Source organism: Gigantopelta aegis, chromosome 4 (genome assembly GCF_016097555.1).
Source record: "Gigantopelta aegis isolate Gae_Host chromosome 4, Gae_host_genome, whole genome shotgun sequence".
In the NCBI taxonomy this organism is placed as follows: domain Eukaryota; kingdom Metazoa; phylum Mollusca; class Gastropoda; order Neomphalida; family Peltospiridae; genus Gigantopelta; species Gigantopelta aegis.
The window spans coordinates 73,584,303-73,599,600 of NC_054702.1; the positions used below are offsets into that span (position 1 = coordinate 73,584,303).

Below are 15,298 nucleotides of genomic sequence, written 5' to 3' on the forward strand. Positions count from 1 at the left end.
TCCATCACCTATTCCGTGTCTCGTGGGCTTATTAGCATGTTGATTTATTCATCGTCAACTACTCAATATCAAACATTTGATAATTCTGCGGTACATGCAAAGTAAAAAAAAATACCAAAAAACAACTTGCTATGAGGGTACAAATCTGGCGCTTCTGAAGTAAATAAATACTGTAAAATAATTTGGTTGAAATATGACCAGTCATTATAAAAAACAAAAAAATATTTAGTCTGTAAGTAGCATTATGCCGAATAACATCACCTCATCAGGCCGAGTCAGAGTTAGAAGTGTACGTAACTTTAAATAACACAGTTAATACTACGCCAAGTCCCGTCATTGTTGACAGTAATTGTTGTCAAAAACTGTTTTTGTGTCTGCAATAAATGTATGCAATTTCATTCCATCAAGTACCACTGTGACAAGTATCCTTGTGCTTGACACACACGCATCATGTACCACGGTACAATTAAGTAATATAATTTTGTGAGAAGATATGGGTGTTGTGACAACATCCTGTTATACAGAAAATCGAAAATAATTTCAGTGAATATATTGGGGAGGTATATTTTATGATATTCTAATTAATATAGTGCAACCGTCAACAATATTTTAATGTGATAGATATCAACATTGGGGTGAAACGTGAAAATGGTGAAATATAACGAGTTACATGCATTTGATAGTTTTATTGTTCATTATATTCAGTTTATATGTATTTTTCTGTAAAAAAAACAATTGCCGCCATCTTGAATTCAACATGGCGGACTTACTAATGTCATCCACAATGGTGAGCAAATGTTTTTTTCTAATAGTGGAGGATAGTCAGCCAATATCCAAAGTTAAACTAAGGGCATAGAAAGGTGTATGCATTACGCAGTTCAGCGTGTTGAGTATTGTGACAAAACACGTTACTTCCGAATTCTTAGAAAATGAACGTGTTTCTTTAAAATTTAAAGCTATGCAGATTTACACAAATTCAAAATATTTGTAATATATTTTACAGGGCATTCCATACAGCAATATAAAACAAACTGTATTCAAACCAGCCTTTTTGATTTATATATATATTTTTAAATCTCCACTTTTCCTTCATTTTTCTCATGAAATCGCACTATTTATCCAAAAATTACATTTTTATACCAAATTAATTTATTAATTCTCTTTATAATTTGTTTAGTTATTTTTATAGAACATTTTGGTACAAAAAGTAATTGTGTTCTTATTTGTCAAAATTTATATTAAGTCATTACTGATTCATACGTTATCAATGAAATTTAATTTAAATGCACTCGAGGGTTGGGTCACAATTTGATCTGTAACATCCTAAGGCAACAGCATTTACGTCAATATCATTACTTTCCATAAACTAGACATGTTTCTGGTTCAGAAAATATATGATGCAAAAGTATATCTTTCCGGACACCTTTTTTCATTTGTATTGCCTCTGGCCCCTGACTAACAGCTTTTAACAACTCTGACATAACTCTGTAATCTGACAAATGTTAATTAGACACTGTTTCTGCTGATCATACTGGAAACATTTGATAAAATGCTCCTGCTTTTAACACTTAGAATTTGTTTTTCATATTCTCATCGATGAACACTCATCGATTTGTCGAGGTAGAATGACATTCGGATTCGTCTCCTTTCAAATATTTCTTTAACGCAAGCACCTATAAAAATTAAATAATCAAATTTAGTAACTCATACACAAGAAGAAGAAAATTTTACATGATAAAATAATTAGAAACATCCATAAATACAGAAATGACAATTCGATATAAAATTCTGAAGGATACTATCTAAATGGCTCACTGTTCGTCAGCCATTCTCTCTCTATGTCTATACCAGACTAGGTTACTAAATCACAACTAGCCAGGATAGAGCTCGTTGGAATAAATATTTCCGTGACGACATGCACTTATGAATCATTGTCAAAACAATGGTAGTATCAGGCGTTTTTGAAACGTAAGGATATCTTATCACATATGTGGCACCAGTCATGAGTACTGGCACAAAGCTGTTAAGTCCGTCACTTCATCTAAAATGATGGAAAAATATACAGGAGTTTTACCAAAGAGATGGACAAGTATGCACAAGTTCGAAATATAGAATAGCATCAGACATTATTTTGGTCAGTGCTGCATCATATTTAGGAAATGTTTTTAATATATTTAAGGCAAATCAGATTAATGAATCCGTATAACTGTTAAAATATTGAGAGATTTAAAAGAACAGATACTGGTTTATTAACTGAAATTGATATTTGAGAAATAAGACTATTCTTATTAGATAAAAAAAAACACCTTTTGATACAATTTTGCCAATTCTGTAAATCCAGAGTTGTAACGTAAATTATATACACGAATGCCACAATGCGTTGCCATGAAACACAATGATTTTGTAATTTCTAGTATAGCCCATTTGAACTTCTATTTCTCCACTTTTTGTTTTCTTCCTGTTTGTCAGCAAGTTTTTGTTTTGTTAGCATGCTCTACCTTCCAGTATTTGTGTCGAACATGGAAATAAAGTATTTTGGTGTATACATTTGTGCCAAATATATTTCTGCCATCAGCTTTCTTCTGCTCTCAGTCCAATCACCCAGGAAAGTGTGAAATGAGTATTATTAAGAAGTGTTAACTTTCGTAAGTGGCAAAATAGTTCATGTGTTCGTGTGTTACTTATTTGGTTACAGAACGAGTTGTTTACATGATCTAGAGCCGAATGTCAAATTAATATATCTTTGGTATCACCAGGAATTTTCGATTTTCAATAAGGTTGATATATGTTTTTCTTTTTTTTTCAAAACAAAAAACTGAAAAAAAACTGGAGAAAAAAAAGAAAGAAAAAAAAAAAGATGAGAAGAAATAAATAACACCGTGAATTGCTTAATTCACAATACAGATGGTAAACCTTGTTCCTTTTCCTCAAACAGGTGATTTGTGGCTTATTACTAATAGTTGAAAACTTTATTAACATAATATTATCGTAAGCTTGTCTATCACAAAAAACTGAAAAAAAAGAAAAGAAAAAAGAAAAAAGAAAGAAAGAAAGATTGAAAACGTAAGGAAAAAATTAGATACTCTGTAATCTTATTGAGAGAGTTAGCACGTTACATTCATTGTATAATATAGACTCGGCAAATCTATTGGAGAGTCACCCATATATCAATGCATTGCCAAATCATCATCAACGATATAAATGAGACAATGGCAGCAAAATAATATTTAATCGAAACAATGGCATACATGTAACAATTTTCTGGGAAAGCACACGCAGCTGGTGTGTAGCTTACATGATGCTCCTTAGCATCCAGATCAAATGGACTTTCCAGGTAGATGTTAGCAGGAATAAACAAACAAGAAATGTGAATATCGTGCGACACGTTCCGTGATGCAGCCCCAAAATCATTATTCAAAACACCACCAAATCGACGACGACTCGTATACGACCATCATGCAAGGAGATATTTAACCGGCTTTCCAATTCAGAAGATGTCTGCATTTGACCAAACAAGCTTAAAGAGGTGGATTAGTAAGAAAGATAATGGCTTTCTATTTAACTGTAGCGCTACCAATCCACACATTCTGACAGAATGCTCATTCGCTCAATGTCACTGATTAATGCGAGCGCTTCGTGACGTTTCTAAACGCTAGCTAGCTTGGCTCGACACTTAATGTTACAGGCCTCAAATCAGTCAAATGTTTAGTAGATACTAACGACAAAACCTATTTTTTGAAAGTAGTCCAAGATTTATAATTACTTTATTCACAATGTATAAAGAAAGAAAGAAAGAATGCTTATTTAACAACGCACTCAACACATTTTATTTATGATTATATGGTGTCAGACATGGTTGAAGACCACACAGATATTTCACAATGTACCCTACACAGTTAATAGTTTGTTGTTCAGGATACCCACAGAATTTTCAAATAAAAATTCCCTGTATTTTCACAGAATGTTCCCTGTTGTAAAAGATTTCCCCGTCTGGTATCCCACTTCATGTTTTGAATTACCATAGTTTGACACCCAATAACCGATGTATTGTTCGTGCTGGCGTGTCGATAAATATTAATTAATTAATTAATTAATTCCGTCTGATATCCATAATTTGTTATTGTATACAAGGACCCCCAATAGCCACGTCTTCACTTCTAAATACCATAATCAATATATATATATCTCAAAAGAATTTAAGGGTCAGACGATATTTTCGACATTATTTTCTGAATGTCAATTATATTAGCTAGACCATAATGTCACGCATGGTATTGTTCCATTTTGACGAAAGTGGGTCTAAGCAACCCATAAATGAATTAAAATCCACTGTCATTGACACTGTCGACTAGTTCTAATGGCCAAAACATGCTTACATTTGCACGTAAATTAGGGCGAAAGTGAAAGGTCTGCTAAGTGCCCATAACTTGCTTTTTCACAAAGCGCTTCATTTGCACGCTTTGCATGTGTATTCCATGTTCCCAATGCTGAATTTCCGTATAATTGGAGCTTGCGTTCGTGTACAGTGCACACTCCAAATTCGACAATGGTACGACGTCAACTGACTATCGAAGATCGAGGAAGGGCTATTGCTTGGCTTCAGGATGGCAATACGCAAAGAAATGTTGCTCTGGGACTTGGTGTCAGTCAGAGTGTCGTTGGCCGACTGTGGCAACGGTACCAAGCAACGAATTCTGTTCGAAATCGTCCACGTTCGGGAAGACCCCGAAGCACTACAAATAGAAAGGACCGCTACATCACCAATATGGCTCTACGTCAACGCACAACCACTGCACGCCGATTACGTGACAATCTGCGGACTGCGACTGGAACTCGAGTGTCTGCTCAAACCATACCAATCGTCTGAGAGCCAATAATCTACGCTGCCGTCGCCAGGCTGTTCGACCACCACTCCGAATCACGTCACAGAACGGCCAGACATCACTGGTGCACACTTCATCTGCGGTGGCAACGTGTTCAGTAGGGTCGAGTGATGTTCACTGATGAGTCCAGGTTTAGTCTCCAGTTCAACGACGGTCGGGTTCGTGTCTACAGACGTCCTGGGGAGCGCTTCGCTGACGTTAACGTTAGACAACGTCACCGGTTCGGTGGTGGCAGCGTCATGGTGTGGGGCGGCATCTCTATCCACCACAGGACCCCCCTCTATGTGGTGGTTGGCAATCTGAATGGAATCCGCTATCTGAATGAGATTATCCGGCCGTTGGTTCTCCCAGGCCTTCAGCAGATTGGCGGCGGGGCAGTTCTGCAGGATGACAATGCCAGACCCCACCGCGCCAGGGTGGTAACGGACTTTCTCAGACAACAAGGTATCGCCAGGATGGATTGGCCAGCATATTCGCCTGACTTGGCCCCAATAGAGAACGCCTGGGACGAATTAGGCAGGAGAGTTCGGGATAACCATGCCCCTCCGGCCAACATTCATGATCTGGGTCAACTTCTTATGGCAGAGTGGCAGGCCATTCCCCAAGAGTTCTTCAGACGTCTGATCAACAGCATGAGGCAACGATGTGTCGAGTGTATTCGCGCCAGGGGTGGATTCACACACTATTAAACGAATGTTCTAATGTGTAAAATCCATGTTTGACAACCTTCAACTTTGACAGCATGTCATGTGACTTTCTTGAATACAGTGACGTTTATTTGTGGTTTTTTGTAAATATGGAACAATAAATTAAATTTTTGGTGTAGTTTACATCATCAATCTAATACACTCTGAAACTTATTTGGTTATAAATTTTTGACCCTTAAATTCTTTTGAGTAGTATATATATATATATATATATATATATATATATATATATATATATATATATATATATATATATATATCAGAGATGGGGCGATTACTTGACAAAAGTAATCGATTACGATTACTTTAGAATGTCACGATTACGATTACGATTACGATTATGATTACAAGATAATTAAAAGTAATCCATTACAATTGCGAATACATTGTCTAGCAATCATGATTACAATCATGATTACATTTCCACAAATCTACACCATGAAATTATGCACTTTATTTTACAATCATACCGATTTCATTCATTTAAAGACATAATGGATAATTTTGGATTATTTATTAAATTATTTCAAACATGTAAGTATGTACTGCAGGGAGGGAATCAGTATAAAATTTGGATTATTGACGAAAAGGTACCCATAACCATAGGTATAATTATTGTATCGATGCATAACATATATATTTTGTTATATTATTGAAATAAGCCATAATTAGTAATTGCAAACTGTCTGATCACTATTACTTGTTTTTTTTTTATTGTTTGTAGAACGTATATCATTTAATATCATCCATAAATTAAAATATAATGTTTTTTGTTAAATCTATAAATGAAGAAATAAAGAAAGAAAGAAAAGAACAAACAAGTAAATAAATAAATAAATAAATTGATATCTGCATACATATACATGTGCACAAGTGGCTCATTGCATTTAATTGTTGACATTCTAAAAATGACTATTATTAATGAATCGATCTGCAGTCATGCTTGCTTTGTGCCATATTATAAGGATCCAACTGTATCGGTGAAAATTACAAGTATCTTGGTTTGGGTGTGTTTGTTTTGGTATCATTAGAAGCGCCGCGTTTCGTAGAACATCTATTAAAATCAGCTTTCGGGAATTTTTATCAGACGTATTAATATTTTAAGCTATTTTAAAGGAAAATAAACCAAGGTTTATCGTGATAGACTACTTTCAACTGGATGTTTGCTTAATTAGTTACATTATTTGTGGTTGTGTCTGCGACAGGGTGAGGATGACTGCCCATAGAATCAAGCTTGATACGACTGGCTGGCTGCCAGTCTGCAGTCATAAGCACTAACAAAAGAAAAGAAAGTTTGCAACGGTACCATTGGTGGACTTTCACATCTGTGACAAAACGAGATATTGTCAATAGTTTCTTAGTTGAATTCAGACCCGTGATAACGCTGTATATACATTCAGAGGAACGCAAGTGTTTTATTATAAAAACAAATATATATAACAAATTATTTTCAAATCACTGGCATGATATTGCAAGTATGGTATTGATTGGTGGACATGAGCTCCAAGTGGCTGCTGTTAGATCCACATGTAATAGTGGAGCTAATTTTAATTAGATTGAGTTCTACTGACTGACCAGTACTGCTTTTAACTATACTATAGGCACTGTTACTGGAGTTGATGCTAAACACATCTAAGTTTAGTAAATAATTATGAGTAATCATGAAAGTAATCGCTGATTACGATAACATTAGCAATGTAATCGATTACGATTGCGATTACATGACATTCTCAAACAATGTAATCGATTACGATTGCGATTACATGAAAACATGTAATCAATTACAATGGATTACGATTACTGATTACGATTACATGTGTGTGTGTGTGTGTGTGTGTGTGTGTGTGTGTGTGTGTGTGTGTGTGTGCCCGCGCGCGCGTGCGTGCGTGAGTACATTTCAACTCATTAGTATTTGTTTTCCCAGTGTTCCAGTTATAGTTAATATTGTCTAGCCATAAAAAAATTACAAATGTTAATTGTGGTCCTTGTGGAAAACATTAGGCATTGTGTTGTATTACAACTGCATGTAAAAGATGCATGCTGAATATAAAGATTATGGTTTACAAATATAGCAATACGTCTGATATAACCGTGTACACTTGACTCCTAGTGTTTTGGAATATTGCCTACCTGTGATATTTGTAATTTTCGCGCAGTTCTTTACATTGTGTTTTTATTTAACTTTTGAATTTCTATACTGATGTTTCTCCTTACATTATTGTTGCATTTACCATAGTTTGACACCCAATAGCCGATGCATTCTTCGTGCTAGTGTGTCGTTAAACATTCATTAATTTTAGTGTTTTGGGAGCTATATGCAGATCATATAGACATGATATTTTCCTTCGGTGGTACAATTTAATATAGTGACTAGATACTTTCTCACTAAAAATAGATAGTGTTTGAAACATAAACTAAAAATCACCAGTAGCTATCATTCAATACCCTAATGAAAAAGACAAAGGAATCCAAAACACCAATATCTTCTGTATACATATCCATGTATATATATACAATAGGGACTTAACAAAATGTCCTGATATTTTTCCAAATTTCATTACACCCAAATCAAATTCCCTGTATTTTCCCTGAATCAGACAAAAATTTCAAATTCCTTGAATTATTGAAAACCGTTTTCCCTGTTTTCCCTGATCCGTGGGTACCCTGGTTGTTATTATAATTCTCAAACATATTTTTCCTACAGTTAAGATGATGGAATTGATATAAATATGCCGAGGTTTATGTTTTATGTTTGTTTACACAGGATATTGAATAGGTATCAAAGGGAAAATTAGCTGTTCATCATGGTGAACTCGAAAAGGATGAAAGATCCTGATTATTCAAATCTTCTGAAGTTCTTATATTTCTTATTGATTATATAAACTGATTAGAAATGATGATCAATAATAAAATTCCAATCGATCGCGATGCACAACGCTACCTAAAACACGCCGTTCTATGAGAAAGCAAGCAGCCCTTCAGTACTTGTGTGGAGTATAATAAAGAGTTAAGACCGATATAAACAAAAATACAACACATTTTAACACTTACCTTTGGAACAAATATAAGACATTGGGTAATTGTAGTTCCAAGAATGATGATAGTAGAAATAAGGCCATACTTGAGAGAAAAATTGTCATTCAGTACTAATGATATTGGTACCCCTACTATTGATAGGACAATCACGTTGTAGATACACAGTCCGATTACTTTGGAATCGTTCAGTATTGGAATGTTCACCTGCAGGTAAAGACAACAAACAGTAAATAAAAAAAAGTTACAAAGCCACGGCTAAATCAAGTTTTATTTCATACTTTACCTGAATTTACTTTTAATATAGTAATACATGTGTTTTTGACCCATTTAATAAAATATTTGTAGTGCACTATTGTTCAATACAATACAAGAACTATACTAGATATTTAGTATTAATATAATACCAGAACAATAGCCCTACAACTTCCCCACCCTCTTCTATGTTTTTGCTAGTGAACTTTGTGTTTGAACAATATGTGAACTAGATCGAGGTTCAGCTGTATAACGAGTATGGGCTTTCGTCTTCGTGTTTGTAGTAATCTAAATATGCCTTAGTTTACAGCATATATTATTTACTTATATAAAACTAAAACACCCTTTAAAAGCTGTCGAAGGTAACGTGGAAACTGGAAGTGTGTTGAACAGATGGTAAGTTAACTAAAACAATATGGCTGTAGTTTCTTACTACTGCACTCATTTATAAAACAATAAGCACTTACAGTAAATAACATGCGAATACAACAATCTATATGAAGTTCTGTAAATGTATTACACTGTCTTCAACTTGATATAACTAAACCTAGTCTACCACTAAATGATTTTCACGTGAATGACATACTATAACAAATTCGTAGGAAAGGAAGCATGGGAATAAATATCTCGTCTTGTGACTGAGAATACTGATGCAAATTTGACCTAAACGTTACAATATAAAACTAATTCACTACAAAGAAAACTCTTTGGACAAAAATGTGATACAATATCGAGGTGGTATATTAAACCTATTATGAATATTTGATAAAATAAACAAATTTGGATATGAAAGCTTGATATTATATATGATAAATAGATTATCCCCGTGTTTCAGTATCTTCAATATCACTTATTAGGAATAAAAAAATATGTATTAATGGTAATAACCCCCAACTCTCCTCTTTCTCATTTTCACACACACACACGCACACGCACACGCACACACACACACACACACACACATACACGTACGCATGGACACATTCAGCCATCACATATTTTGTCCAAGACAGCAATAGCGGCCAGACAATTCAACTGGTGAAGAAATCGGTTGCCTTCAGGTGGAGATAATTGATATTCACTAATTCTACAGCAATTTTGTTTTTAAATAATCCATACACCACGGGTTCAGTTTCAATAGCTAATTGATAAGAAAACTGTACTGTGTACGAGTCTTAAGTTTATTATTATATATTTTTATTATTATTATTTTTTTTTTTTATCCCACTTCCTCCTTTCTTTTCTCTCCTTTGAATTACGTCTTATGTCTTGCCGATCTGGCAGGTCCACCAATCTTTCAACTGCGTTTGCTATTAACCTCCACATCCTGGTCTCTGTTCCTCCAACGCGACATTTGTTTATCTCTTGTGGCCAACCGAGCCACACTTGCCATTTCCCATTAGCTTTAGCTGTGGGCTTAGTCTGACCATTAATATTTATTGGTATATCATAAGCTTTCTAAAACGCTTGACTGTTGTACAGTGAACATTGTCCTTGTTTAGGCATAATGCCACCATAATGGGTGTATATGCAAATTAAAGTCACTGAAAATTTCATTCAAGAACACAGTTCAAATCGAACAGTGCTTATTATATGTTTACGTGATGTTTCTTTCTGCTCATGTTACTAGTGTTGCTGTCAGTTTCATTGAATCACTACAAATTTGAATCTATTAACACTTTTCGTCACATAAAAAAAAAGCAGTGCATTCAGGTGCAACCTTCGTTGTTGTTGTCACAAGCAACGCACAACTCCAAAGTTCCTGCACTGTCTCAAGTAGTGTGGACAGTACATACACCGTTTCCTCTTAAACTTGGCCCATCCCCACCTGGTGGTGATGGTAGGTCTGGTGCAAGATGGAAGTTTATGATAATACATTTTATTGTACCTTTCTGGTGGTAAAAGCCAAAAAGACACCAAACAGCAGGATGGTGGCCTGAAAGCCGAAAACAAGGAACCTGAAGTGTTCATCATAGTCAGATACGCAGTGCCATACAATATCGACCACCTCTCTATCGTTGTCTGGATCTAGCACTTTCTGGAAAGACATATAGTAAAAAGTAAAAAAGATATGCATGTAGACCAAGAACACAATCACTGAATATTAACCAATAGGCCTAACCACCCGTGACCATGGTTAAAACCAAGGTTAAAAGACGATTTTGGAACGTTTGTCTCAAACATAGTTTTGTGTCAATCTATCCCATTAATCTACATCATGGACAGTCAACTTTGTCATATATAGGTTTAGCCATAACAATGATAACAACTGTTCATTGTCCATTGTCAAGTTAACTAACAGGCATATTCATGAATGGTTTAGAAAATGTGTCTTTTATGAGATTTCTACCACTATTTTCAAAATAATATATTTCATTTTAGCTGAACATATACTACTCAAAAGAATTTAAGGGTCAAAAATTTATAACCAAATAAGTTTCAGAGTGTATTAGATTGATGATGTAAACTACACCAAAAATTTAATTTATTGTTCCATATTTACAAAAAACCACAAATAAACGTCACTGTATACAAGAAAGTCACATGACATGCTGTCAAAGTTGAAGGTTGTCAAACATGGATTTTACACATTAAAACATTCGTTTAATAGTGTGTGAATCCACCCCTGGCGCGAATACACTCGACACATCGTTGCCTCATGCTGTTGATCAGACGTCTGAAGAACTTTTGGGGAATGGCCTGCCACTCTGCCATAAGAAGTTGACCCAGATCATGAAGGTTGGCCGGAGGGGCATGGTTATCCCGAACTCTCCTGCCTAATTCGTCCCCGGCGTTCTCTATTGGGGCCAAGTCAGGCGAATACGCTGGCCAATCCATCCTGGCGATACCTTGTTGTCTGAGAAAGTCCGTTACCACCCTGGCGCGGTGGGGTCTGGCATTGTCATCCTGCAGAACTGCCCCACCGCCAATCTGCTGAAGGCCTGGGAGAACCAACGGCCGGATAATCTCATTCAGATAGCGGATTCCATTCAGATTGCCATCCACCACATAGAGGGGGGTCCTGTGGTGGATAGAGATGCCACCCCACACCATGACGCTGCCACCACCGAACCGGTGACGTTGTCTAAAGTTAACGTCAGCGAAGCGCTCCCCAGGACGTCTGTAGACACGAACCCGACCGTCGTTGAACTGGAGACTAAACCTGGACTCATCAGTGAACATCACTCGACCCCACTGAACACGTTGCCACCGCAGATGAAGTGTGCACCAGTGACGTCTGGCCGTTCTGTGACGTGGTAGGAGTGGTGGTCGAACAGCCTGGCGACGGCAGCGTAGATTATTGGCTCTCAGACGATTGCGTATGGTTTGAGCAGACACTCGAGTTCCAGTCGCAGTCCGCAGATTGTCACGTAATCGGCGTGCAGTGGTTGTGCGTTGACGTAGAGCCATATTGGTGATGTAGCGGTCCTCTCTATTTGTAGTGCTTCGGGGTCTTCCCGAACGTGGACGATTTCGAACAGAATTCGTTGCTTGGTACCGTTGCCACAGTCGGCCAACGACACTCTGACTGACACCAAGTCTCAGAGCAACATTTCTTTGGGTATTGCCATCCTGAAGCCAAGCAATAGCCCTTCCTCGATCTTCGATAGTCAGTTGACGTCATACCATTGTCGAATTTGGAGTGTGCACCGTACACGAACGCAAGCTCCAATTATACGGAAATTCAGCATTGGGAACATGGAATACACATGCAAAGCGTGCAAATGAAGCGCTTTGTGAAAAAGCAAGTTATGGGCACTTCGCAGACCTTTCGCTTTCGCCCTAATTTACGTGCAAATGTAAGCATGTTTTCGCCATTAGAACTAGTCGACAGTGTCAATGACAGTGGATTTTAATTCATTTATGGGTTGCTTAGACCCACTTTCGTCAAAATGGAACAATACCATGCGTGACATTATGGTCTAGCTAATATAATTGACATTCAGAAAATAATGTTGAAAATATCGTTTGACCCTTAAATTCTTTTGAGTAGTATACTTGTCTCGCGTTTTCAGCAATACACTAAAATGTTTCGTCTGGGACATGACTCATATTCAAAGCAGTCGGACGTACCTCCTACCCTTTCATCAACTGTGAAACAGCTACGTGTCTAGAATATACATATAAGCACTGCCCTTAATCAGTGGAAATTCAAATTAAAGGGACATTCCCGAGTTTGCTGCATTGTAAGATGTTTCCAACTAATAAAATAGTTCTACGATCAAACTTACATTTTAAATATATTTTCTTGTTTAGAATGTCAGTGTCTGCATATTGAATGTGTTTCTGGTCGTGTTAATATTTGTAAGAAGCCCAAACTGGATTCTGTCTTCAAATAATTTCGTACGTACGAAAAAATATTGTTTAAGGAAATAAAATGAAATTTAACCTATACAAATAGTAGAATGATCAGAAACACGTTTAATATACAGCCACTAATATTTTATGCAGAAAAATATCTTTGATATGTAATTGCAATCATCAAAAAGTCTCTGTTAGTCGATAACATCTTAAAACTTGCAGCAAACTCAGGAATGTCCCTTTAATAACTGTCCCTCCTGTCTTATATAATGATGCCGAAACATGCTTGGCGTTGCCATTGAATGATATTACATGTATGTTCTCTGATACTACTCTAAGTTGGACTTTTCCCCTTTATTATGTACATGTATAGTGTAACTATTTTCAGCTTATTATTTAAGCTCTTAAATACAGAAACTCCTTGTAGACCTACACTTCTTTTCTGGCGGGGTTACATATCTTTGACCACCAGTTGATTACATATACCATATAGACACTTTGATCACCAATACCTTACCTGATAGAAAATTTCGCAAATATGAGAAGGATACAAAATCATGTGGTAGATACGAGGTTTTCATGACAGACAAGTAGGTTTCTTTTTTTAAATATGTGTTATTTATGACATTTTCCTTATTTTTTTGGGTATGTAAGAACTTTTAAGAACAAAAAGAATAACAGATTTCTGCTTCTGAAGGAATACGAAGTTTTTTTTAGTTTAGCGATGACACACACACACGCACACACACACACACACACACACACACACACAGAGAGAGAGAGAGAGAGAGAGAGAGAGAGAGAGAGAGAGAGAGAGAGAGAGAGAGAGAGAGAGAGAGAGAGAGAGAGAGAGACCCCACATAACGACCACCCCGTTTCTAAGACCACCCTGCTATAAAGATCAACATTTTAAAGACTAGAATATTTCCTTATTACTATATAGCAAAACCACCCCAGTGTTAAGACCACCCCATAATTACGGATTACGACCAGTAAAGTCAGACCCAATGGTCGTTTTCAGAGTATTTGGACCCTACAAATGCGACCACATTTACTTGTGACGTCACATAAGGGACAAATAATAAATAATGTGGTAAAATATTGCCTAGTTGTCCGCGCCATGGTGTTAAAGTTAATTGCTCAAACTAGCATTGAAATAATATTATATTCATTTAGTTCGAAATACAGAAGGTATTATTTTCGAACTAGGAAGTCGTAGTTAATTTCTGAAAGGTACGACGCTCAGTAATTTTATTGTATAACTTGAACACAATAATGTTGAAAAGTAGCAGTTACACAGAGTAGCATGTTTTTTTTTTTTTATGAAAGCAAATGTCATACTAGTACCATCCTAGTACTTTATTTCTCACAAAAACTGACAAAAATGCAACATTTAGCTGCGATCAGTCAAGTGAGACAGACTAGTGGGGTTATATTTGGCTGCCTCGAGTCCATTTTTCGGGGACCAAAGTATGACGGTGGATTTCAAGTATTTAGGACCTTTAGAAAACATGTACCTCGCGAACGTTCCGGTTAACTCCACCACGGGGCCAAATCAATGATAGCCGTCGCCAGCCATATTGAAAATCAAAAACGCCATATCTCACTTAATATATTCCCATTACAAAGAGGATGCATAAGAAACGGGTGTGGTTATTTTTGTAATTTGAAGGTATCTTGACATTGAAATCCAAGATGGCCGTTGTTCACCACATTTATAATTACAAAATGTCAGAGGTCTTGAAATATTTGGGTTAGATCAATAGTGAATAGTGTTTTTACACTAAAAAGTGGATGTACACTAAATGTGATGTTATTTTTGAAATTTAAGATGATCCATATCTTCAAATTCAAGATGGCCGTTATTCATCATATTTAAAATGAGCAAATGCTGGATCCCTTGAACTAATTGAGATATAATAATAAATGAGATTTCTATTTCTACTAAACAGGGCATTCACACTCTTTTGAATATAGGTTATAACTGAAACAGATACTGATGCTGAGCTGTCAACCTGTTACCGCCGGTGTACTGGATGCTAGCACCAACCAGGACCAACAGAAGAGAGGAGTGTGAGAAAGGAATGGCAGAGCTAGACGAAGGCTAGGCAACTGGTG

At 36.3% G+C, this 15,298-nt stretch overlaps 1 protein-coding gene across 1 annotated transcript in view; it reads right to left on the minus strand.

Annotated features, from left to right (window-relative positions):
• Positions 1 to 222: 222 nt before the first annotated feature.
• LOC121372259 (gamma-aminobutyric acid type B receptor subunit 2-like) overlaps positions 223 to 15,298 on the minus strand; it is a 30,430-nt gene continuing 15,354 nt past the window's right edge. The window contains exons 4-6 of the mRNA XM_041498550.1: positions 10,767 to 10,916; positions 8,642 to 8,830; positions 223 to 1,673 (exon numbers count right to left, since the gene is read on the minus strand). Of these exons, the coding sequence (XP_041354484.1) occupies positions 1,605 to 1,673; positions 8,642 to 8,830; positions 10,767 to 10,916 (408 nt within the window). The 3' untranslated portion in view covers positions 223 to 1,604. The remainder of the gene's footprint in view (positions 1,674 to 8,641; positions 8,831 to 10,766; positions 10,917 to 15,298) is intronic.